At 48.6% G+C, this 26,192-nt stretch overlaps 1 protein-coding gene across 1 annotated transcript in view; it reads left to right on the forward strand.

Moving 5' to 3' along the window:
• The first annotated feature begins 322 nt into the window (after positions 1-322).
• LOC103764998 (hexokinase-1) overlaps positions 323-26,192 on the forward strand; it is a 36,672-nt gene continuing 10,802 nt past the window's right edge. Inside the window, exons 1-12 of the mRNA XM_029962577.1 lie at positions 323-492; positions 7,136-7,298; positions 11,927-12,075; positions 16,788-16,907; positions 19,531-19,626; positions 20,795-20,894; positions 21,000-21,183; positions 21,399-21,554; positions 23,075-23,308; positions 24,778-25,082; positions 25,682-25,830; positions 25,933-26,052. Coding sequence (XP_029818437.1) covers positions 430-492; positions 7,136-7,298; positions 11,927-12,075; positions 16,788-16,907; positions 19,531-19,626; positions 20,795-20,894; positions 21,000-21,183; positions 21,399-21,554; positions 23,075-23,308; positions 24,778-25,082; positions 25,682-25,830; positions 25,933-26,052 — 1,839 coding nt within the window. The 5' untranslated portion in view covers positions 323-429. The remainder of the gene's footprint in view (positions 493-7,135; positions 7,299-11,926; positions 12,076-16,787; positions 16,908-19,530; positions 19,627-20,794; positions 20,895-20,999; positions 21,184-21,398; positions 21,555-23,074; positions 23,309-24,777; positions 25,083-25,681; positions 25,831-25,932; positions 26,053-26,192) is intronic.

The following is a 26,192-nucleotide window of genomic DNA, read 5'->3' on the forward strand; positions in this document are numbered from 1 at the left end:
GAGGCCCAGAAATGGACACAGCACTCGAGTCCAGTGCTGAGTCCAGGGGGAGAGTGACTGCCCTGGTCCTGCCGGCCACACTATTTGCTGATACAGGCCAGGATGCCCTTGGCCACCAAGAAGGAGGGTTTTTTTGTGTGTGTGTGGTTTTTTCCGGGGCAGCCTTCAGCAGGCTGTCTCCGCGGCTGCTGCACAGGCCCTGCGGGGTGCGGCGGGGCTCTGCCCTGCTGCTGCTCCTCCAGGCCGGGAAGGCTGCCCGCGCCCTCGCCGGCCCGTCCCGCCGGGCGGGGCCGGGGCCCCGAGGAGCGCAGGAAGGAGGAGGAGGAGGAGGAGGAGGAGGAAGGGGCGGTGCTCGGCTGGGCTCGGCTCGGCGCGGCCATCCCCGGCCCCGCATCGCTGCGTGCGCGGAGCCGCCGTGCAGCCGGCACGATGATCGCCGCCCAGCTCCTGGCCTACTACTTCACGGAGCTGAAGGAGGACCAGGTCAAAAAGGTTAGATGGACATCCCCCGCCCCAAGGCTGCCCCCCGCCCGCACCGCTTTTTTTTTTTTTCATTCTTTTTTCTTTTTTTTTTTTTTTTCACTTTCTAAAATTTCCCCCCTCGTTGCTTTCGTTGCTTTGTTCCCAGAGCCACCCAGCTGTGGGAGAAAGGGGGATAACCCCGGTTTTAAGCCCCCCCCGCCCCGAGCATCCCCGCTGGAGATGGGAGTGGGGCGTGGGTGATGGATGCACAGCGGCGGCTCAGGCCGCAGGACTGAGCTCAGCAAGGCGAGGCAGGAGCTGGGGGGCTTTGGCACTGAGCGGAGGATGGCGGCTCCTTGGGTTTTTGGTGGGCACCAGCATCCCTGGAGAGGGTATTTCCCCTTCTTCCCAAGGGCGTCTGTGGGCATCGTCACTCCAGCAGGCGAGGAGCAGGTAGTTTTTGAATTATGTGCCACTGCAGGTTCAAAATTTACAGGAAATGGTTGTCATTTGTGCTTAAAAAGGAGCATTTCCATAGGCTTCTTTTCTTTTCCTTCAGCGTTAGGTGGTTGCTCCTGTGTGGTTGGTGCAGCCCTGGAATTGAGCACTACCACAAGGAAAAGGGTGCGGAGCACAGGATAAATAAAAACACGGCAGTTAGGGCCCGGCCGAGCATATTGCAGAGCTGTAGGAAGCGGGGAGCCTGGGGCGAGGGATGTGGGGACACAAATTGGGAAAATAATTGCAAACATCCCTGAGCCGGGCTGACGTCAGGAAACGGAGGCTTCCCCTGTGCCACCTCCTCCGGCCGTGCTGCGTGACCCACCTGGGCGCGTGGCTGCAGGCATCCCTAAAGTATTTTGGGCAAGCCGCAATGGCAACGTGAGCAGCGCTGATTTGTACTGTTCCCGGGGCTTGCGAACCTCCCCAGCCAGGAGGAGGAGAGCACCTCCTCCCTTCGGGCTTCCAGCTGTGCCGGGGGATACCTCAGCTCCCGTGTGCGGGTGACCCATCCTGCCCCACTCCACATGTGCTCACCCGTGCCCGCTCCTCCCTCGGAGAAAACCCGAGGCAGCGCCCCATATTTTCCACGTCACCCCATGTTTTCCACGTCTCCTTCCGTGGTTTAGGTCTTCTGCTTTTCCGCCCAGTGGCTCTGGCGAGGGCCGGAGACTGCTCAGCCTGCACTGTCCTGCACCTTCTGGCCCCAGGGACGTGGCTCTCCCTGTGCCCCAGGCCCATTATGTTCCTTTTCCCGCAGGATTTGTAAGTGCTGCTGCTGTGCCAGGCATGCATGCCTGGGTAAGGCCTTCTCTGTCTCGCTCTGTGGGTTATATTTAGAAAGCCAAGATAAGCACAAGGGAGCACGGCAGCCCAGAACGGCTGTAGGGAAGGCATGGAGGGAGCACAGGGAAACTGTGGTGTTCTGGGGGTTATTTATTGCAGGCTGGTTTGGCACCGTGGGGCTCCTATTGTCTAACAGCACGGGAAATGGTTTGGCCAGGGAGCTGTAAAGCATTCTAATGGATCGATCTGGTTTTGTCTGGAAAAGGAAATAAAAAAATTAAGCCCAATTAAAAAAGAAAAAAAAGGCAGGCTACTGTTTTTGGAGGATGTAAGACGTCTTTTCCTGTTTGTTTGCTTTTGGAACGGATATCGAGCCGCTCACCTTTGGCTGTTCTGTAGGGAGGGTGTCAGTGGCAGCCAGAGGCTCTGCTGCCCCACAGCTGCTGGGAGCTGGTGGGCTCCACTCCTTGGTTCCCCGTGGGGCAAAAATGGTTTCACTCCATCTCAGCGTGCTGCTTCCGAGGTCTGTGCTCCATCAGTGTGCCGCTTTGAGGGATACGTGCCTGCACGGCTTCATTTCAGGTCCCTCCCTCTCCTCTCTGCTTCCGGAAGGGCAGCACTTTGCTGGTACGTGCCTGGGGCCGAGGGCTGCCACCCAAGGCATTGTCCCTGCTCCCCACGCTGTGCCCCGGGTGTCCTGGCCATGGTGGCAGCTCCTCTGCCTCGCTGGTCCATCACAGCCATCGGCTCAGCGTTTGGTGGCACAGGTGGCAGGTCACCTTCAGGGTGCCACTCTGGGTCACAGGAGGGGTGTGAACAGGTTAAAAGTACCAGCAAGCCAAGGTCGAGCATTCTTTTTCCCTTGTGACCCTGTTTTCTTCTTTTTTTTTTCTTTTGGAATTCCCATCCTTGCTTTTTTTTTTTTGTGTTCCCATCCCTGTGTGGCTCTAATGCTCCACGCTGCCTTTCCACAGTGGGAGCCCTGCTGAGGGACATGGATAGGGCTGGTGGTTCCAGGCCCTTGGGGTACCCTGGATCTAAGAACTAATGCTTCTGTGCTGGATTTTGCTGGAATTTTATGCACCACCTTAAATTTGAGTGTAATGTTTTCCAAATTTGTAGTTCCTAGAGTATTTTCCAGGATGAATCGTGGCAAGCAGGAGGAATAGGCAGGGTGGCTGTGTAGTGTTGAAGGAGGGGGTTGTTCATTGGATGCTGGCAGCCCTGTGGCTCCTGCAAGGGGGCATTTTCCAGTGAATCCACCTGTGATGGCACTTGTATGTCACCTCTCTGTGCAGCAGCAAGCTGGCAATGTGGGATGCCCTGTGCTGTATAAAGACATGTGTGGGTTTGCTCCAAGCAGCTTAAATTATCCAGATATTTTTGAAAACGTCTATTCCCTGGATGTTTGTGGCACTGTGGGGACAGCAGCAGGAGCTCAGCACCCTTGCTGTGACAGGGCACTTTGCACAAGCTGAACCCAGGCCCTGATTTCTCTGAAGGGCCAACTCCCATCCTCAGGGCCAAGGGTGTCATGGAGCATCCCTGGGAGCTGTGCCCCTGGCCAATGTGCAGGAGAGCTTTGTAAAACTGCCTTGGAGTACCCTTTGTTTCCAACAGGTTTGTACCTGCAGTAGCTGAGCCCAGCAAAGGGAGCCTCTGGGTGTTGCCTGGTTTCTGCCTGTCAGGGAAACAATATGTTTTTGTTGTCTTACCTGAAGAGAGAAGAAAAAATCTTGCAATCCAAGAGTCACATTTAAATGTTGTTTAACTTTGAAAAAACCGTGATGGAATGGAGTGTAAAATGTAACAACTGGCATCAAGAAGAGCCCTTATTGGTGACCTGCCCCTATAAAGGCTTTTTAGGAACCAATCAGATAAATCATAAGTAAGCATAAACAGTTTCAGAATGTCTTAAACTACTTGTTTTAACATGCCTTGGCTCCTGATGAATCTGAAAGGATTAGCTGTGCAGAAAAATGTTTACATTGGTGAAGGGTTTTGGTGCAAAGGCTATGTCAGTAAAATAAGTGCTAATAATTTCTGAAATTGTTGTGGGAGTGCTCTCTTCTTGGATACCAGTGACTGTTGTCACTGTCCCTGGAATGAGGCATGCCTTTAAGGAATGGCCTGTTTCATTAAGTGCTGCCTGTTTCATTATGCACTTATAATTACTCACAACTGCTGAAATGCCTGGATTTTCAGAAACTTCTTTTCCCCAATTACAAAGAGTGTCTTTCCTATGTGACTAGGAAAAATTACGTGAATGTGGTTCAGATTATGAAATCCTATTTTTAAAAAATTGCTCATAGATTCTGTCTGGCTGGTTGTCTTTTTTTTTTTTTTTTTTTTTAAGCCAGTGAGAAAAAAAAAGAAGCGGTAGAGCTCTTGGAGGACTCCTATAGCACTCTGGAGGACTCCTATATGGCACTTTGGGAAGGTGCCCTTCTTGGGGGGGTGTCTCTGAGGTGGCAGCTAAATAAAGGAGTGTTTTCTGCTCCTTGCCCACACAACTGCCTGCCTGAAATTGTTCCTGCCCTTTGCCATCCCCTGGGAAGGGCTGGCACCTGACTCCCATCCATGGGAGCCTCAGTGGGACTGTGGGTGTGTCTGGGTGCTGCCAGCAGCTCCCGTCTGTCCGTGCCAGCCTCTCCACAGCTTCCCTGTGGATCAGGCTGAGATTTGCTCTCTGATCGGCTTTTATTGCAGACAGAGCTGGGAGTTATTAAATCTCCATCCCGTAATCCAGCCTCCAGCTCCCCCTGCCCCAAGTTATTTATGGCTATTTGCTGGGAGTTCTCCCTCGGAGGGAAAACAGGAGCATGTACTGCCAGCGCAGGAGAGCAGCGCTTATTCCCTTGCCGCCACACTGCTGGAATGACTAACCCTTTTCCTGCCTGGGAGAAAAAAAAACCCTGCCTTTTTTTTTTTTTTTTTTTTTTGTTTTGGAAGCTGTAACACACAGGAGTGATTTTTTTCCAAGCAGAGGCTCCGTGTCCCCTGCCTTCCTCCCTGTGGGTCTCAGTGGTGGAGATGGATGGCCTTGGTGCTACTCGATGCTCCCGAGTGCAGGAGGGTCCAGCCCAATTGTACAAGGGCACTGACACGCTCACTGGGTTTCCACGGGAGCAAAAACAGCCCTCCCTCCCATTTTCCCTCCCTGCTGAGGGCAGCACAGGGGCAGAGGTGGGGAGAATGGGTCTGTCAGTCCTGACTGTGCAAACGCCAAAACCTGCGTTCACAACAGGACTTTCGGTGGGGGGTGGAATCCTTCCTTCCTGTTTCTGGGAGGAGGATTGCAGCAGTGGGGCTTTGTAGAGGGGTGTATTAATTGCACGGTGAGGTCTGATTGTGTGAATGATGTGTTAGTGTAGCTTTCACTGGGAGATTTGGGGGATCACCCCTCTGAACGGCAACGTGGGCTGCTGAAAGCTCAGCCTGAAAAAGAGTTGGTTCCCCCGTCCTTTAAAAAGGAATAACCTCATCCTCTGACATCATGGCTTTACACACTCTGCTAAAAAAAACATGTCAGGGTTTGCCACAGAGGAGAGACTTTCCTACTCAGCCTGACAGCAGCCTCTGCATCCATCCCCACAGCGTTTGGGGCTGTAGAAAGGGCACACCCCATCCAGGATTTTATTCTTGGAGTGAAATGACACTGGTGACTGGCTGCAGTTGTCACTGTGAAGGGGCTGTCAGCCCATCGGGGCGGCACAGGACACAGCTGGGATGTGGGGATGCTGCCCTGGGGTCTTGCATTTGGCCTGTGTTGCAGACAACCTGAGCTCAGCTCTTCTGCCATTCAGCTGTACGCCTGCACTGTCACGTCACCGCTTCGTGGGGAAAATGCACGGTCTCATTTCATCGTGGTGTTATCAATCATGGTATTGTTGCACTGTTACAGCCCCTTCTGCTCTTCCTCTGCAATCAATGACATGGAAAACTTCATAGCTTGTGCAGCCTCTGGCTGTGTGCCCTGTGGCCCAGGCCTGCCTGGCACCAGCCCTGTGGTTTGGGATCAGGCTGGGTAGCTGTGCCCAGCAGCACCATCCATGCCTTCCTCCCTGGCTGTGTAGGTAACTGCTGGGTCACTGAGGGTGCCTGGGTCAGGGAGATACACTATCTTTGGTACAGGCCTTGACTACACGTGGCAGGTGGACTTTCTACACGAGCCATTAATCAGCGCTGGTTTTATGGTCAGTTTAGAGTTTAATTACATTTTGATTGCATTTCTTTTGTGAATGGCATTGGTCATCACTTCCCGTCTCAAAGGCCCTGGAATATGGACCACTTGCATATGTATGTGTTGCATGGGGTGTTTTACTGTGGCCTTGGTCTTGTAAGACATAGTGCCAGCTTGGAGATGAGTTGCTCTCGAGGCTTCCAGAGCACCCTTGGCACAGAGCTGGCCTGGGGTTTAAAACGAGGTGGCTTCTCCAGTTTTGCTGAGGACAGAAAACATGGGCAGGGTTTTATTTTCTTGGTCCTGCTAAGCTGAAAGCAAAAGTGATCCTGAAGGTGTGGCTTCAGTCTGAGCCATCTACAGAATCAAATTTCCAAGGCAAGTAAAGAAACAAGGCGAGAATAGACTGGCAGCTGAGATGAAAGGGGTGGGAGGTGTGTTTGGCAAGAACCCCCAAGGACAAGTTGTATTTTTTGGGCATCAAAGCATCTCTGTCTTCCTGATGGTGAAGGTGGTTGTAATACTATGGAAAGCAATACTGTTGGAAAACTAGAACCGCCTCCTTTTTCCAGGGAGGTAAAGAAAGTTCCTGTCATTGGAAGCCACAAGGGAAAAATCAACGACTTTTAATTTGATGGAGGAAGATGCCACCTGCCCACAGACAAATTCTGCCTCTCCTGACCCTCTGGCTGTGATAGCTTTGGTCTGCTGCACTGAAATAATTTCTCAGCCTGGGATGTAGCCCTGAAACTGGTGTGGCAAGTCCTTCCCAATGTAAGGCTTTAAATACAAAGCACCTCTGACATCTGCATCACCCCAGCTGGGACAGGGTGCCAAAAGAGGGATTTTTAGCTCAGCTCATGGATAGTCAGGAGAGCTGAGAAGTGGAGCAAGGGCTGGAGGTAGCGAGAGGCTATGGGCAGACCATTTTGAGTGGAAAAGAGGAGGCAGTGGTGTGGGACTGGGTTGTGCCTTGGGAAGCAGTAGGATGGGGTGGGCTTCAGCTCATGTGCAGCTTTCCCGTTTTCCATGACTTGGAGTCAAAAGACAAGGCACAAAGCGTGTGGCTGTGTTGTGAGCTTGGCCAGAGCCTTGAGGGTGAGCTGGGGCTATACACTCTCCTTGCAATTAGGGAGAGGAGTAGCCCCACCTGGGTGCCTCAGGGCAGTCTTCCACTCCGTGGTGGTGTGTGTTTGTCCCCAGATTGATAAATACCTCTACGCCATGCGGCTCTCCGACGAAACGCTGCTGGATGTCATGGCTCGCTTCAGGAGGGAGATGAAGAACGGCCTCTCCAGGGATTTTAACCCCACGGCTGCAGTCAAGATGCTTCCCACGTTTGTCAGGTCCATTCCTGATGGTTCAGGTAAGAAGCTTAGTGTTTGTTTTCTGTGTTAAACATGATGTGCTTCATGGAAACCTGTTAGAAATACTCCAGTTGCCACCAAGAACAAGAGGGATTTGCTTCCTGGCAAGCCCAGGCAGCATTTTGAAGGCAGCTCCCCCTCTGTGTGCAGGTCTGTTCCCACAGATGCTGGAAGATTTAGTGATTCCTGTGTCAAAGCCATTTTGATGCCAATAGAAGAGGCCTTCCTAGCAAACAGTTCACTATCAGTGAATACATGTACTCTGAGACTTGTCTGCCAACAATCAATACTTCAGATAGGATGATTTTTGATTTGTGCAGTTTACACCGGTGTCATCTAGATCTTAACAAATACAGTGGCTTTTAGTCATTTGCTGCTTCACTCAACATCTCCTTCTCCTTATTTTTTCCCCAGTGGAAGTCTGAATTTGAGTTTCCTGGCATTCATTTTGCATTTTGTAGCTGTCCCTTGCAGACTGTCTTGGGGAAAAGTCACAGAACTCAAGGAGGTTGCAGCATGTGGCTCCAAAGCTGCTGCTCTGGTGCACCGAGCTTTTTCCATCCAGATGTAGGACTTGGTTTTTCTGTGCTCACTGTACTGATAAAAGTGGCACAAAGAGCTATCAGAAACCAAAAAGATGTTGTGTTGGTATTTGAGACCAAGATTACCTCTATTAATTATTGTTGTTACTTCTAAATTACTTGATGTCTGGAAAAAATAAATACTATATATAGAGTACATAAATATATTTATAAACATTATATAATAGTGTTTATTATTTAGTAGTGACACTGGGTTTCCTTCTCTCTTAGTGTGAGGAGGTTGACTAGTTTGGTGCCTACCACAAATTATGTCCCTGTGTGCAGAAATCGCAAGGTTGCAAGAACTGCATAACAGAGTTATCTGTTTTGAGGCCGCCTTCTTTTTTTTTGAGTTAAAATCAAGAATTTATTGGTGAAAGAACATGAGGCCTGGTGCTTTGTGTAACTTCCTGCTGCTGTCTGGCAGGTGGAAATCTTTGATAGTTCTGCTTTGCTGTTGCTTTCTGCCACCTTAAACATTTTAGTTGAGAATTGAGTCTCTGTCTAAAAAAAAAAGCAAAAGGAGAATGAGTATGAATGCTGTGTTCCCCTTAATTCAGCATTGCTGGCTGTTATGTTGAAATACTGTGTTGAAATTTGCAGCCTGTCGAGAAAGCCAAAAGCTGCCACATACAGCTGGGTCACGGGCAGGGGTTGCACTGAGGATTTGCAGGTGAGGTGAGGTGACTTGAGGGCTTTTGCATAGAATCCCAGCAATTTAACTGGCTCAGAAATCCCTGTGTTTTCCTCCATGTGTGTTTGAGTTTAATTGAGCAGTGACCTGTCCCCCTACCCTGCTCCATCAGCCGTTGCAGGGCATCAGGTCTGAGCTGCTGGCGGCATGTCAGATAATTCTGTGAATTGTTCTGTGGTACAAACTGGGAAGACTTTGAGATGCCATATGGCACAGGAAAAAGGGGATGTGCACCTGGCCAGGAGAGGTTTGAGAGATTGCTGAATGCTGCTGGGACTGAGGACGAGGCAGAGCAGTGGGTAGCCCTGGCTGAGCATGGGCATGTGTGTATGCCAAGACATTAATTTCAGATCATGTATGACACACCTACTTAAAAAAGCAGCCTTGTGTGTTGTGTACAGGGTGCTCAGTTCTTGATCCTGTGCCCACTTGGCTCCTGCCAGCCTCTCCAGGATGGGCAGGCTGTGGGCAGGGCTTTGCAGCAGGGATTATGGCAAGGCAGGGCTTTGGCCAGGCAGTTTCTGTAGAACACAGTAGTGATCCATACGGGCAGCGAGGGTATCTTTGGATAGCTGTTAGTGAAGCAGGCACAACCATTCCCTTCTTTCCCTGACAGGGCATATTCTGAGCCCAGGTATGAGCAATATTTGCTGTGGGTGGGTGTGGTGTTTCTTTCCCTGACTCTCCCCCTTGTGCCTGTCACGCCTGGCTCAGCCACCGCCCGGGTGCAGCCAGGGCAGACATGGAGCCCCCTGCCCTCTTCCTCCAGAAGGTTCTGGGGGGCCCTCACGGATGTGACCGTGTTGCTGTGCCCAAAGATGGCAATTTGTGCCTTCAGCTGTCCCTCCGTGAAAGCCAGAGGCTGAAAGCCTGCCTTTTTCTCTGGCCTGTCTCTCATTACTGCCTTGTAAGCTCTTTCCTCTGAGTCCAATTATTATTACGGGAGCTGACTATTCAGAAAAATACTGTTGTTTAGTTTCAGATCTTTGCTTGTGTACTTTTCTAACAAGAAGTTTGTGAGCAATAATTCTGGAGACCCTGGAGGTGTTGGTGTTAGCAGGGATTTTTTTGCTTCATTCAGACTTGGTTTTGTTTACAAAAGCCACAAGGTTTTTTTGTGCAGAGTGCCCAGAATGGTACCTTAAGCTAATTCAAAATGCTCTCAGAGGCTCTTCCTAAATAAATTCATGGAAGGTTTGATTGCACCTTGGCGTTGCAAAGCACAGATTAAATGCTGCTACTTGGGCTTAATTCCTGAAATACACTAAAAGAAATCCACTACTTTGCAATGAAGAAAGCTTTACGTCTAGTTCAGAGATCTTTTTGAGTGACAAGGATAATTCTTATTAAATTTTACCTTGCAATGAGCTTGATGGTACTGGAAATCAAGCATGCTAACCCATTAATTTTTTTACAGGGGAGATATTTCTGAAGTGCAGTATTTGTTTGAGGTATGTACTGATGTGCGTTTAGGCTTGAAAAAGGGCCATCTGCTCCACTGTTGATTTTCCCATTAGTGGAGGTAGTGGCTTGCACTCAACAGATGATACCCAAATAAGCTTTATCTTATGAGTATTTGGCTTAATGAGACACTTGTGGTCAATGTTTGACTGGTGGACTTGCTGTGGTGAAGGGGTTATGAGTTGCTGAATTTGTTATGCTGAGCCCAGTAAAGGGAATTGCATCTCCTTTTGGATGTGTTTGGGTATGTTCATGTTTTAAATGACATTTGTACTGGTAAAAAACGTGATGTTTAAAACCACACCACTCAGGAACAGGTAGGGAAGCACTGCAAGATCTGTGTTTTGGCAAACTGAGTTTGCCTGTGTCTTAAGCAGCAAGAAGAAGTTGCATTGCAGCACAGTAAAACTGGGAGGATTATTAGAAGTCGGGGGCTCCCACTGTCATTTTGCTACATTTTTCTGTACGGAGCTTATTGTTCTTTGTGGTTTCTCATGTGACAGTGTTTTGTTTCTGTATTGCATCCTTAGAAAACCATAAGGGCATTTGCAGTGCTTTTGCCTCTCTTGGTCTGTTTCTGTTAAAGATCCTGCCCTGAGGCACGCCTTGTCCAGCTCATCAGCTTTGCTGAGCAGGATGAGGCTCCCAGAGGTGCATGGAGCAATGAGGAGGAGGAACAGCTCACTAAACCAGACTTCAGGAGTTCTGATCTGAGATTAGACAGAGTAATCTCAGAGGCAGGTCTGGCTCCGGAAATCCTTGTGGAGTTTGTTCTAGATAACACGTCCAAACTGCCTTCCCAGCTGCCAAAGGTCTTTCCACGTTGAGTTTAGGTAGAAGTGGAAAAAGTGTTAGGAGTGGCCTTCCTAAAGTCACAGCTGACGAGGAAGTAGGATGAGAAAACTCTGTGTGCCTTTGGTGGATGCTGTGCACACACAGGAATGCCTGCAGAGAGCCCTGGGGATTCCCTGCAGCCTGGGCACACGCTCCTGGGGGATAAACTGTGCACTCTGCCTCCGTAAATATTATCTTTTTGAGGACTTTAACGATCACTGCCTTTGCTCTCTCATTGATAAGGTGAGATAACATTGATAAGGTGAGTTGGTTAGTCAGATGTATTTGCCTTGCTCTCCCGGGGGTGCTGAAAGTGTCATTCCTCAGATAGCCAGGCCTGAACTGCACCCTGAAGTCTGTGGAGGTTGGAGGGTAGTGCATTTGCCTTCAGACCTCTCCACCACAGAGGGAGATGGAGGTATTCTAAGTATTTCCCTGGCTCCTGGGGAGGTATTTAGGAGCTCTGGGCAAGGCATCACAACTTGTGAATAGCTCCTCCAGCAGTACAGGGCTGTTTTTTCAGGCTGTCATTTCTCTGACTTGTGTTATCTGACTGCAGTTTGCAGTGAATCTCAGCTTTTCTGGGTGCAAAGTAAGTGGTTCCTACTTTAATTACATCTGTGTATAATTTGGAGTAAGCACAATCCAGCCACTATTGAGGGTTATTTGCCAAAATGACACAGGTTTACTTACAGCAAAAGGCTGCTCATCAGTGGTCTGGCATCCCTTCATTTTACTGTCTGTTTTCTACATCTTTTTTGCCTTTCTCCTGAGATCTTTGATCTGGCAGCTTCATCATGAGATCTGGATACACACTGTCCACTGTTAGTCCAATGTTTTTGGATAAACCCTCACTGCAGTTGCCTGTGAGGGTTGGTTTTGCCATTCCACCAACTTCACGTTAAATTGCAGGGAATCAGGTTGATGTTCGCATGGATGCCCTGTGGGTAGAACTTCCCTGCTGTAGGCACTGGACTTTCGCTTCTGTGTTGCACTTAACTTTCCAGATTTGTGCTGCATACAGTTTTTAATCACCTGTATCTTGCTTTCCACATAGAGAAAGGAGACTTCATTGCACTGGACCTTGGTGGTTCTTATTTCCGAATTCTGCGGGTGAAGGTGTCGCATGAGAAGAAGCAGACGGTGCAGATGGAAAGTGAAATTTATAACACCCCCGAAGATATCATGCACGGCAGCGGGACACGGGTAAGCTCCTCTTCCCTCGGAGGTGTCTGGGAAGATTAGCTACTTAGATTTTAGGAAAACCCCATAGGAATGACCTTAGCATCTTAATAGTTGCACCTGTAGCGTGCATGGACTTGACTTCTGTGTCGGTACTGAACATAAATAAGCAGTGCTTAGTGTGACAGAGCATGCATGGCTGCTGCAAACCTGCTGTCATCCTGTGAGAGACTTTTGGGTGAGTTAGGGAAAAAATGACCAGGAAATAAAAATTCTGGCTTTTATAGTAAAGTTACTTTCCATGAGCACGAATGGAGAGCAGGAAAACAACTTAGTCTTTGTAAGCAATGAGCATGACCAGCCCTGCAATTGTAGTGTTAAGTGAGGGACAGAAATCCCCATGACAGCCAAATATCTGTGCTGGCAGTCTGAGCAACTCAGCACTCATGAAAAGTACAAGTACGTTAGAAAAATTACAGGAAGCTCATAGAATGTTTTGGCACAGCTTCAACTTCAGTTTTGCTGAATAATTGAAAGTTTTTTGGTTTGTTTTTTTTTTTTATTTTCCCCTGTTCCAAGAGTAGAAAATGTTTGGATCCATTCACTTGGATTTCAAACTGGGTTCTTTGGAGGAATTTATTTTCTTTTTATGATCAGGAAGTGGATTACAATGAATATTTTACTGACAGATTTGTCTCCGTGTCAGCATAAGGCAAAACAAATAATTTTCATTGTTGGAAACAGCAAGGTTTTTACACTTTTTACTAGAATGAGGTGCTGCTTAGGAGTATGAGACCTGCAGGTAACTTAAAGCTTGTTTCAGAAGAATAAACAAAGGAGGAGAAAAAGAAAAATTCTGGGAACAGCATTTCTACCTTTAATATATTTTCTGTAGTCACCTCAATACCCTTAATGTATGTACCTGCTGCATTCTTATGCAGTAGTGAGTGTAAGGTGGCAATCATGGCCTGTCAGTAGAACTGGTGACAGCATTACTGTGATATCTGAACCACAGCAGTAAAATAACCTTCTTGTAAAGACTTTCCCTACCTTACTGCTTTATTTCTGGGCCAAGAGGTCGTGCAGTGGCTTTCCCACAGAGTGGTTTTGGAGGGGAGCTGAGCTGAGCTGCCTGGTGCTGGTGGAGGGGGGGAAGTTGGGTGGGCTGCTTGGGGGCAGGCTGGGAACCAGGGGACTGTGTGTCCATGGATGGGTGTGGGGAGACTTGATGGAGACATGACAAGGGTGATCAGGAGAAGCCAAGAAAGGAGATATCAGGTCTGCTTTCTTTCCACAGCTGTGTCATGCTTGTGTTTTAATTTTTAAATACCCAAAGACCATTTGGCTGTCAGGAAGCAGCAGTGTGGAGCTCAGGCTGATAGGCTTTGTCATGGCTTTTAAGCTGAAAGAGAGGCAAGCAAGGCTTCCACTGACCCCGTGGGCACAGTCGCTCCTGGTATTTGAGAACCAGAAGAAGAAGAACTGGAAGCATCATCAGAATTACAGCCAGGTTTGAAGTTGTCCCATGACAATATCCAGTGCTTGCTGTGTGACTTCACAGGGCAGCATGGGGCATGCCCAGGAGGCACAGACAGGTGATGGTTTGTTGCCTCTGACTCATGGATATGGTGGAGGTTTCCTGAAACCTCTGAGCCAGGTTTGTGGAATACTTGGACTGAACTGCCTGTCTGGGGTAGGCTACTAATGATTTCCAGCAAGCTGTGTCATTAACTTAGGTGAGTTATACTCTTAAAGCTTAGTACATAATCAGCTTATTGCAGGATTGTGATTTATGGCTTCACGGCTCACTAGCATGGTTCATTTTGATATTTTCTACTTCATGGCATTCAAACCTCTTTTTTTCCCCCATCTGTTAGGCATGGGCTGACAGCTTTGCCAATCAGAGTCTATTCCTTGTCAAAATCAAGGGCAAAACTCTCATTGATTTCAGTGGTGAAATAGCAGGTGTAAAATTTGTAAGAAGCCTGTCTCCTGTGTCAGCTCAGCAAAGAGGAGCGTACCTGAGGCTTGATTTTGCTGTTGCTTTTTGTGTTCTGCTGCCACTGGAGATAGGTTATGGATTTGTGGCTGTTCTGATCTGAAACTGTGGTTTCCTTGCTCCTTAAAACATCCCCATTTGGGAGCTTGAGCCTGAGCTCGGATCTTCAGTTGCTTGCCAAAATCTCCTGTCTGCCAGCTAAATGTGTCCTTGTGGAGCCCTCTTGGAGCCCAGCCTGAGCAGGCAACTTCATGGCTGGAGGAATTAATGAAGCCTGATCTATTGCTCAGCATCTCATGGTTGCATTGCTTCAATTCTATAAGTGTGTGAAATTAGACTGGTCCTTCCCTCCTGGCTGCGGCATTCGCTCTGTCCGTCTCGGACATCTGATAAAATACTTGGCTTGCACTGTTCCCTACCACACACCTGTAGGTGAATGGGGGTTTGGATTTTATCTCAGTCCACCTGCCCTGCTTTAGTGAAATCCACAGGAACATTGTAATGTTCCCTCAGATTTCTGTCAGAGTCCTCTGGCACTGGGGAGGTTTGGATGTTAGCGTGGGCACGGGCACATACAGACACTTCGAGTCTCCTTAGGGAAAGTCTTACGAACATCCGTGGTACAAAATGAATAAGTGCCTGTCTGTTTTCTGCTTTTGGGTGGTGCCTTCCCTCTGTGCTGTGTGAAGAACAGTAGCTCAGGCAGGCTGTGCCTCACTGAGCAGACACAGCTCCTGCAGTGCCCAGGTTGTGGCTGATAGTTAACTGCACCTCCTGCCCGGGTTACGCTCGCGTGCCCGCTGCCAGCCCAGAGCCCGAGCGACTCCCAGAGCACTGCCAGCTCAGAGCTCAGCCTCAGCAGGTCCTGCCAGGGCTGCCTGGGCAAACACAGCAGGTGCACGGACTCTTTGGAGTCCATGGGGAACGCCCAGGGATTTTTTGCCTTTGGACTTACAAAGCATATCTCGTCTCTTCTCTGTGCAGTTGTGGTTCGTTGCATGAGAGGGATTTTTGTAGCAACGTACATAGTCAACGTTTCTGCTTCCTGCTCTCTGAACTCCCCAGGGGTTTGACGTTGGCCCCTGGCTTTTGTTTGTAATCCTGGAAGCAGCTGAAAGTTTAGTAGTATTGAGTATTCAGCAAGATACTTTCAGATGAAAAGCATAATCAAAACACACACTCCAGCTCTTTCTGTGTTCCTCCTGGAGAAGTTCTCATATTTTGTTACTTAACTATAGTTCTTTTCATAACTCCTCTTCCTCTCTCATTAATCTGAATAGCTGAAAGTAGTCTTCCAGAAGTGCAGCAGTGTACATTCTTTCCCATGTTGTTTCACTGCGTGGGCTCAGCAAAATGCCCTTGATTTGCCCAGGACAGTGAATGGCAACATTCTCTCTGGGAAACTACTGTTCTTCTGCTTAATCAAATCTGACCTCAATTAAAGAATGGGTTTAAGGTGTTCAGTTTAATTGTAACATTACACACACCGATTCTTGACCTGCCTCGAAGGGCAAAATATTCCTATTCGTTATTTGTAATTGCTGCAGCCTGTCTATAGTGCATTCCCACCTCTCCAAGATTCTAAATTGTTCTTAATAAGGCCGTGTGGGCTAATTGGAACCACAACAGATGGCTTTTTGTACTCCTTCCCAGTTAGCCCCAGTCTCCTGGGCAGTTTACCTGGTCTTGTCCCACCAATGCTGCTGCAGATAGGGTTGGGGGGTTTTGTTTGTTTGTTTGTTTGTTTGTTTTTCCAGGGAGTTAAAATGTGAAGCCCAGTTATCTCCTGGGGCAGGCAGTGACTTGTTAATAGTTTGCCATCCATTTGTGGTATGGGTCAGTTCAAGGCATGTCTGGCTTTCTGGTACTGGTAAATACAAAGGTGTATGTTTGTTGCTTCAATTGCTTGGACTTGATTTCAGCTTTGAGTGTTGAGGGGCTTTCCAAAAGGCTTGGTGTGAGAGGCCTTTGTGCCCAGCTGGTTCCAGACCTGGCTGGCAGGGACACATCATGCAGTGGTCACAGGTGCCATCAAGGCACTGGGTGGGAATTGGTACCCACAAGCCCGGTGCAGGCTGCCTGCATAGTTCAGCAGTTCGAAAAATGCAGAAAATGTCCCCATTTTGGGTTGTTTCTCAGAGCATGTAAAATATTTGGACGAATCCCTTGGGTGTTCTTTTTGTTTGTTTGTTGTGTGCTTTAGGAGTAGATTGAGAGAGGATGTTCTTTTGGGTGGTTCCTGCAGAGTGCTGGGTTCTCTGTGGTCTCAGCAATGCCTGAGTGAAGCAGATGTTATCTTCTCTGCGTCATTATAATAAGTGCTTAACCTCCCGTGGGTCTGGATCCCAAGTCTTCTTTTGAGATTCTCCTTCCTGTTGTTGAAAGGTTAAAAGAACATTTTTGATCTCATCAAATATTAAGTGGAAGGGTTGCAGCAGGCTTGAGAGCCAAGAGCCCCTTGTTTCATGAGAAGTGTTCTTATATGGGTGTAATAGATGCCTGCAGAATTAGGTGTGTAAAAGGACAATGTATTTTATAGTTTATTAATTATTACAATGTTAATGTGCACTGCCTGAGAGTATTTTCATAGCTATGCCATTTATATATCTTTTAAAACCTGGAGCAGCAGCTATTTTCCCCTTTCCCCTCACCCCGTGCAGTTTTCATTATGGAACTTGAAGCATTTTCTCTCCAAAGCTGTACATCTAATCATGGTGGTTTTATACCTTTCTTATAGCTTTTTGATCACGTTGCTGAGTGCCTGGGAGACTTCATGGAGAAACAACAGATCAAAGACAAGAAATTGCCAGTCGGGTTTACGTTTTCTTTCCCCTGTCGACAGTCCAAGCTAGATGAGGTAAGAAGATTTCACAATTCTCTTAATATGTAGAAGAGCTGCTGTGTTATTAAAACACTGCGATGAAAGCAGCATCCCAGACAGGGCTCATTTTGGGGATAAATGAGTGTTATATTTCACTGGCAGACTGTGTTTGTGTTTATGTTTCTACTTGAAACATCTAGGTAACATGAGGAAGAGGCATCTGATGCTTTGTGCTGTCCCTGGATGAGCTCAGCGTTATGGTTTACCCCATAAACACGGTGGTGGTTTTTCCTGCCTCCTGTGCAGCCTTTTTCACCTCTCCGTGGGGTGTGACTGGGAGGGACCCAGCCCAGCAGGGTTTGCTCAGGTTTTGCTGACCCTCACAAGTGTACCCACAGGTGTCCCTCCTGAGCATGAGCCGTGTCACAGGCTGGGTGCACTGAGGGCAATCGGGCAGGTCACCTGGGGCCAGCCTGCTTTAAAAAGGGTAGGAATAACCAGCCTTGTGAAGCCACTGACTGGATTCCCACCGCAAGGATGCTGTGGGATTTTCCTCCTTTTGCTCGCTGTATCACAAGTGACTCAGCAGCCTCCTGGTACAGCACTGCCATGCCAACGGAGTAGCAAGTGAGTGCAGGAAAGTTAAACCTTCACCAAACACAGAGGTTGCCCTGTTAAAGCCCGACCTGCTTTTCCAGCTTGCAGGTCTCTAGGTTAGCCTGGTGCAACAGCCCCCCAGATGCTGGTGCTGAGGGCCAGGTGAGGCACGATTTTTATTACATTTCATACTCGTTGAGCGGTGCTGAGAGCTGAGCCCGAGGGTGCTGACTACCTCAGGGTCTCAGAACAGGGAGCTGCCTTTCCCTGCCTTGGATCAGGAGAGATGAGCTGACCTTAGTGCAGCTCTCCTGTCTGGCCATGGTGCATGGTAAGGCTCAGACTCCTGACCAGCCGTGCTGGGGGTGTGGCTGAGCAGTTGAGTTGCCCTTGGGAGGTTTGTTCAGCTGCACGATGGAAGGCACTTGTTTGTGGGCTGGTTTGCTGAAGCCGGCTGGGATGGAATGATGCTTCTGTGGGGCAGGGGCAGGCAGGCAGCATGTGGGGTGCAGGGGCAGAGTGCAGTAGGGGTAGTAAGAGACAAGGGAGGGTGTCTCTTAATTAAAAAAAAACCCAAACAAATCCAGCAAAACCCCTCACCTCTCTTTCTGAGAGTTTTTGTGATGTTTTGGCTGTTTGAAAAATACATTTTTCTGGATTCTGTGGGCCAGCTTTGTTCCTGAGTCGCTGCTTCTGTGAGGCTGTGCTTGCCTGGGTGCTGTTTCATTGTGCTTGGTGGGCAGAAGGAGGCAGGGTGGTCCGTAGTTTCTCCACGGGTGACAAGGTGGACACTGCATGGTTGGGTCCCACTCAACCCTGCTGCACTCCAAGGGCTCCTTCCTGCTGCCAAGGCCTTGCTGGTAGAGCAAAAACTCCTTCCAGCACAGTGTCACAGACAGCTGAGAGGAGCTGCTCGTTGCCAGTGTGGTTTGACCAGTTTCTTATAAAAGTTATGTGGAACAAGGTGCCCTTTAGCCCGTTAAAGCTGTGCCAGCAGAGAGGGCTTTGCCTGTGCTTTCCCTGCACAGCAGAACAGGGCTTTGCTGGGTTTCTAAATGATGTCAAATGAGGTTTCTAAATGAGGGCAGCACAGTGACAAAACTTTAATAACCTGAGATCGTGGTCTAGTGGTAGGAGAATACCTCCTGGTCTGTAAAGAGCTGCCCTGACCCTCTGTCTCCTGTAGCTATCCCAGTTTGGAGGGCAAATTTGATTTTTAAGCTGAGATATGGGCAAACATACACCTGGGCAATGTCTGCTTGTGCCTACAGGCTTCAGCTTTTCTGGTTTTTAGCTTCCTGGGCTTCTGTTGTGACAGATGTGAATACTGTGGGTATGGAAGGCTGAGCTGGTTTGAGTTGTCTTTCCTGTTGACTACTGTCAATGCTCTTTTCTTTCTTTTATTACTATTTGCTTGTATACTGAATGCTCTGATTCAGCCAGTCATTATGTAAATAGCAGAAGTCCTTACTTTGGGGGATTTGCAGGCTCTTCATGACAGTTTGCAGACAAAGAATTCAATGCCAGGATTTCCTTTTTGATCCGTGCTGTAAACTGGGGACATACATTGCTACATTTCCAGTATTTCCATTTGCCTCAGCCCATAAACGTGATCCCTCAGTTAAACAAGCCAGGCAGGAGCTGTGCAGTAGCCTGATCCCCACTGCCCTGAGTCCTGGACATACCAACAGCACATCCCTGCTCTGTGGTCGGTCCCGCACAGTCAGCTTTTTCTGAAAGCAGCCTATTTCCATGGTCCAAAAGGATTAAATGGTTTTCCAAGAAAAACTGTCGAGGAGTAACAGGGAGAAGAGTAGGCTGAAAATACAAAATGCAGACACACCACTTTCTAGCATGGGAGGGGAAAACAATTTTCCATCTTTCAGCAAACTGTGACTAGACTCAAAGACCACCAGTTGTCTCACGTTGGGTTGTTAGGCCATATAAGAAAAGAGACATGAAGATTCATTTGCAGTATCAAATCTTGTTTTGAAGGAAAAAAAGTAATCAGTGTGTGCCTTATTATTGTACTATGTTGAATGTTGCTGTCTTGTTTTATCAGGGTATTCTGATAACCTGGACGAAGCGCTTCAAAGCAAGTGGAGTGGAGGGAGCAGATGTTGTGAGGCTGCTTAACAAGGCCATCAAGAAACGTGGGGTAAATTGTACTTAATTTCTTTTTAACTGGATCTCAGCTTTGTCAGGGACCGCCTCTCATGTCACTCACGTGGGTGGGTGGTCTGAGTGATGGTGGAGCTCTGCTTTCCTGCATGAAAAGGTGTGGTTTTGCCATTTGCTGGAAAAGTGAAGTGACGTCAGAGTTGTTGTGTGGAAGCTGTGATTTTCCTCACAGCACAGGTCTGAGTTGTTATGACATGTCTTTTCACTGGCAACCTTCAGCAAACCTATCAGTCTCCAAAAACTGAGAGAGTGCAGTGGCTTTTCAGTGATACCAGTGCATCCCATTCCTGAGAAACTTTGTCTCACGTACTGGGCTCAGCTCAGTTGTGCACCTGCTGTGCCTGGGAGCAGAACAGGAGCAGAGAGAAGTGGGATTTCAGGCTCAGTGAACTGTGTTGTTCCCTGCAGTTTCTCACTGCTGACTTCATAGAGAGTGAAGGTGACCGGGTTGCCGATTTAAACAAATAAGAAGGCACTGAGCGTGAGATAGCATGAATCTGGGTTTGCATAATGCTTGCAGCCAGGTGATATGTTGATTACTCAACATCTATATTCATCAGGAGCTGAGAGTATTTACTTTCTTTGGGCAGTCGTGGACTCTTAAGCACACCTGAGTTTTGCTGTCACCAAACAACCTTACTATAGTCAGTTACTATCATTATAGTTGGTGGAATCACACACTGAGGAATCTGGAAAGCAGTGGGTGCATGTCATGTGGTTAACTTATTTAATTACATTATTTCTGTATCAAAATCTTCACTTGAAATAAAACTCCTGGTTTAAGTGAATCCTAGGAGAAATATTTTCCAGATTGGCTCCTCAAGCAACTGCTTCAAATCACTCCACGCAGAGTTCCTCCTCCTTCATGTATAGCCCTTTTCTTTCCTGCCTAAGGGTGCTGATGTGAGAGCAGGTCTCTGCTGTCTAGAATGATGTTAGTGCTGTTTTACTGTTTGCCTGGTGCATCGGTCTGCTCTTGTTGCCTTCTTGGGTACGTGGGATAGGGGACTGGCAGATGGAGCAGGGGATGTTTAGGAAGTTGAGCAGTGAGTGGTATTTGTCTCCTGTTCCTTGTGGAAGCAAACCAGTGATGAACAGGAGCAGTGTTTCCCACAGGGCCCCAGTGATGTCTGTTGCTCCCTCAGGACTACGATGCGGATATCATGGCTGTTGTGAACGACACCGTCGGGACGATGATGACCTGTGGCTTTGACGACCAGCGCTGCGAAGTTGGCCTGATCATTGGTAACACACACTGCTGCTGCTGCTGCTGCTGCTGCTGCTGCACGTGGCTTTTCTCCCCTTGCCTGGCCGGCTCGGTCAGCACCTTCTGATGTGCTTTCCCCAAAGGCACCGGCACCAACGCCTGTTACATGGAGGAGATGCGGCACATCGACCTGGTGGAAGGGGACGAGGGCAGGATGTGCATCAACACGGAGTGGGGGGCCTTTGGAGATGATGGCTCACTAGAAGACATCAGGACTGAGTTTGATCGGGAGATCGACCGTGGATCTCTTAACCCAGGGAAGCAGCTGTGAGTGAGGCAGTTATTTGGGAACTTTGCTTCTGTTCTTTTCTGCTCTGTGCTCCCTTTTCCACCTGTGTTATGAATTCTGCAGTTCAAGAAAGCTTGACCTTGCCTGTGGTGAGGCAAACCTCTGGCTGGGCCGGGTGTTGCGGTGCCACAGCTGGGCTCTGCCTCCTGGTGTTGCCCATGGATTTGTGAGTGACTGCTGTCCTCTCCTGCAGGTTTGAGAAGATGGTCAGTGGGCTGTACATGGGGGAGCTGGTAAGGCTCATCCTGGTGAAGATGGCCAAGGAGGGGCTGCTCTTTGAGGGGAGGATCACCCCTGAGCTTCTCACCAAAGGGAAGTTTGAGACAAAGCATGTTTCTGCCATAGAAAAGTGAGTAATCTATCTGTTTTCCCCTGGGCTTCACAGTGACACTGAATGTTAATTTTCCAGCTTTGTGGGGAGATGTGCTGCATTGGGGGTGGCTGCCATCCTCCAGTGCAGGTGCAGAGCTGGCATGTGGGGACCCCCAGACTGTCTGTGCCCTCCTCCCCAAGATTTCTCCCTTTTTCGGTGTTGAGAGGAACTGTAAAGTCTACCAGTCTGCACAGCTTCAGGGTATGAGCTGCACTACCTCTCACCCTGCTCACAGAATCTCCAAAGTTACCACCCCACAGCTAAACATAGGAGTGAATTGGCTTAGTGCCTCCTAGCAAATACTTGTGTTGCTCCTTGCTGTATCCCTGGGATTGCTGGGCAGAAGGAAAACAAGCATGACAAGGCAGAGCATTCAGTCTCGTAGGCAGTGCCGGGTGCTGCGCGGTGACCTCTGGGCTATGTGCCAGTTGGTTTCTTAGGGTGTCATCACCCCTTTGGTCATTACTTACAGGCTCTTTCCCTGGTGTTTTTAAAATTCACATCACTGGGATAGTTTGTGCTGTAGTCACTGGTCCGGCTTTTGTTTTTGAAAACAGCCAGTAACTTTTACAGTGCCTGTTCCTCCTGCCACATTTTACTCCTGTCCCTGCAGACCGTCTTTTCCAAATAGTTTTCCACTAAATGTGTGTGTTCATTTCTCTTAACCACTGAGGTCTGTGTCATGGACCAAGGTAACTTTGAACAGCAGTGAGAAAAACAGTTATTGAGAAATTCAATTATTAAGAGTAAAATTTGCCCTGAAATCCTACCTCACTTCCTGAGGAGCACTTTGGTTATAAGTAGAAAGCACATCCCTGTGCAGCTTCAAATTTCTAGCTGGTGCTAGGAAAATGCAAGAGTCCTTAAAAAGATGTATGGAGTGCAGTTAGTGATGACAAGATGTACTCCTTGTGTTTTTGTCTGGGAAATGACCGAGCTGGACGTGGAGAAGTTTTGCCAGAAGCTTTCCTCTCAGGCTGGATGCTAATGAGGGAAAAAGCAGTGCAAGAGGCAGAGATTCAGTGAGGTTGTAAAAGCCTGAAAAGAGACCCGTTAGCATGAAATTGCTTAGGCAACCTTCGCTCAGGGTTTTGTTTTTCACACTGGGTTTAATTTACTGAGACATAAGAGTGAGCGAGCGTGGGATTAGGTGTGTGCTCAGGCCTGTGCTGAAATATGGGGCTGGTGCTTCGTGCTTGAGAGAAGCTGTTTCAAGTTTAAAGCATCAGCGTGATGAAAAAGCATTTAATTCCTCCAGGTCCGTTTGTAGGTGGCATATTTGCACCAGGCTTTAATGGAAGGCTGTTTCCATCTGTGAATGAATGCATGTTTAGAACATTTTGTTTCAGGCCTCGTAGAGCTTCCCAGTCCAGATCTCTTAAGAAATTCTCTTCCTAACCTTGTCAAGCCCCGGGCAGGGACACCCGTGGTTGGATGCACCTCAGTCCTCAGTCCATCCCCGCTGAGGAGTCCCCTCTGCTGCTGTCTCTCTGTAGGAGCAAAGAGGGTTTGAACAAAGCCAAAGAGATCCTGACGCGGTTGGGGGTGGAGCCGTCCCACGAGGACTGCATCGCCGTCCAGCACGTCTGCACCATCGTGTCCTTCCGCTCCGCCAACCTGGTGGCCTCCACCCTGGGTGCCATCCTCAACCAGCTGCGGGACAACAAGGGGGTCGGCCGCCTCCGCACCACCGTGGGCGTGGACGGCTCCCTCTACAAGATGCACCCACAGTGAGTCCCCGCTTTGGGTGGGAAATGAGGAACTCGAAATGTGGGCGTCTGGGCCGAGCTGGGGAGCTCAGGGGAAAGCAGAGATGTCTTTAAGTGAAGGAGCAGTGTGAGAGTTTAAAAACCACATAGAAAAGAGCTAGACCTCTGAGTAATTGGGTACTGCAGCATCAGGGAAAGCTACAGTGGTCTGACAAGATACCTTAAGGGATCTCAGTAGACCTCTCAGAAGGAGAGTTTCTTTGTATGCAATCTTACTTCATGCCCTTAGTTTGGGCTATGAAGAGACCCACATATATTCACCTTCATAACCATTTCCAGTTTAAACTCAATTGGTTTTAAAATGCCCGTGCTGAACCCTATTTTTTCTGGTCTTTTCTGAAGATATTCTTGGAAACCAGGGGAAAAAAATTGTGCTTACATTTCCGTGGCCTTTAAAAAACTGGCTTTGTCTTTTTTTTCTGCATCTTGAAAGTGAATATTTTAAATCAAACAATATTTTAAATCAAACAATATTTTTAATCAAACAATATTTTTAATCAAACAATATTTAAATCAAATAATATTTTCAATTTTTAAGCTGCTTAGAGTTATGTAGAAATCAGAAGGTGTAATTTATGAGGAAACTTCTGAAAGGAGAAATATGGTTAGTGTTTCATTTTCAGTTTTGCATTATTTTGTTGAAAACAGTGTTTCCCTCAGTTAAAGAAAACCGTAAAATTTTGGCAAACGAAAGAATTTCCAAGAATCCTGTTTTGCCTAGTTTTTCCAGATGGGCAGGTCTAGGGAGTGACAGGACCTGAGGAAATGGCCTGGTTGTGTCAGGGGAATTTCAGGTTGGATATTAGAGAAAGGTTCTTCCCCCAGAGGGTGGCTGGGCACTGAACAGGTTCCCCAGGGCAGTGGTCAAAGCAAGGCTGACAGAGCTCAAGGAGTGTTTGGATGATCCTCTCAGGCCCATGGTGTGACTGTAGGGGATGGTCCTGTGCGGGGCTGAGGGTTGGACTCAGTGATCCTTGTGGGTCCCTTCCGGCTCAGCATATTCTGTGATTCTATGAAGATAACATACATGGGCAGTTTTGGTTTCTGAACTGTTTCCCCACACCATCTAAACCAGTGAGTTCAGGAGATGACCTCAGGAGAGGGGATCAGAGCAGCAGAGGAGCCAGGGGATTTCTCCTGTCTGGGCTCGTGGTCAGGGGATGGGACTCTGATGCTCTTCCCTGCTTTTTACTGGCTTTGCTTAGAAATTCCAGAGCAAAGAGGCCACAGGGAAGAACTGCTCTTCCCTGGCAGTTTCCCTGCCTGGGAGGCTGTAGGTATTTTGGGCACGACGAGTGTCCTCACTGCCTGCAGTCGGTCTGTGCTGGCAGCGCAGGTTTCGGGGGGAGCCCGTGCAGATGTGGGGGGAGCCCATGCAGACGTGGGGGGAGCCCGTGCAGACGTGGGGCTCGCAGCCTCCTCTCCCCCAGGTACGCCCGGCGCCTGCACAAAACCACGCGGCGCCTGGTGCCCGACTCGGAGGTGCGGTTCCTGCTGTCGGAGAGCGGCAGCGGGAAGGGGGCGGCCATGGTGACGGCCGTGGCCTACCGGCTGTCGGAGCAGCACCGCCTCATCGACGAGACCCTGGCCGAGTTCAAGCTCACCCACGAGCAGCTGCTGCAGGTCAAGAAGAGGATGAGGGCGGAGATGGAAGCGGGGCTGAAGAAGAAGACTCACGAGACGGCCAAAGTGAAAATGCTGCCCACCTTCGTCCGCAGCACGCCGGATGGGACAGGTAGAGGCATGGACTCGCTGGAGAGAGGACACTGGCTCGGATATGGGGTGCCCAAAACCGGCTCCTGGCCGTGGGGTTTGGGGTTGAGTTTGATGGAGGGGGAGCAGAACTGGTGCGATCAAAGAGGAATCTGGGCTGTGCAGAGGAGGAGATCTCAGCCTGCACTGCCCTGGGCTGGTTGCTGGCCCGATGTTCTTACCCCGTGGTGCAAGCAAAGCCAAAGCTTGAGGGGATAAAACCACAGTTGGGCTCATAAAGCCACGGCTGGGCTCATAAACCCAAACCCACACGAACCCTGTTCGCGCTAAGTGGGCAGTTCTTTGCCCATCAGCGCGGCCAAATTTCTGCTTTCTCTCAGGGAACGGTTGTGTGGGTCCTTTTTTCCTTGTCAGTTTAAAGCAAAACAAAACCAAAAATAAAACAAAAACACGCACAAAAATTGGAGGTAGAATAATCAGAACAGCATCTAAAATCCTCCTTTGATGAAGATCTTCCCAACTGAGTTTCTCAGAGATTCTCTGTCAAAGTACTTTCTGGAGAAAGCACTCTTTCATATTTTGCTTATGGTTCTTTAAATATACACACATGTTCTTTTACAGAAAACGGAGACTTTCTGGCACTTGACCTTGGGGGGACAAACTTTAGAGTTTTGCTGGTGAAAATCCGCAGTGGTAAAAGGAGAACAGTTGAGATGCACAACAAGATCTATGCCATTCCTATAGAGGTGATGCAGGGAACAGGAGAAGAGGTATTTGTGTGTTTCTCTCTGGCTGCAGTGCTGCTTTTTAAATAACTTCTTAAGAGCAAGTAACATGTACACCTTCAAATAATATGACTTTTCTCTTTAAAGCTGTTTGATCACATCGTTACCTGCATTTCTGACTTCCTGGATTATATGGGGATAAAAGGTGCACGTCTTCCTCTTGGCTTCACCTTTTCCTTCCCTTGCAAGCAGACCAGTCTGGATGCTGTAAGTTCCTTAGTGTCTTTTGAATCTACTTTTGTGCCTGTATCAGGCCTGGTTTCTCTGTCTTCGTATCATCCACGTGACACTTACAGGAAGATTGTACAAGGGGAAGGTTTATGCTCTGACCCTCATCAGTAGAGCTG

This window comes from Manacus vitellinus, unplaced genomic scaffold (genome assembly GCF_001715985.3).
Source record: "Manacus vitellinus isolate BGI_N305 unplaced genomic scaffold, ASM171598v3 scaffold_48_pilon, whole genome shotgun sequence".
Lineage (NCBI taxonomy): Eukaryota > Metazoa > Chordata > Aves > Passeriformes > Pipridae > Manacus > Manacus vitellinus.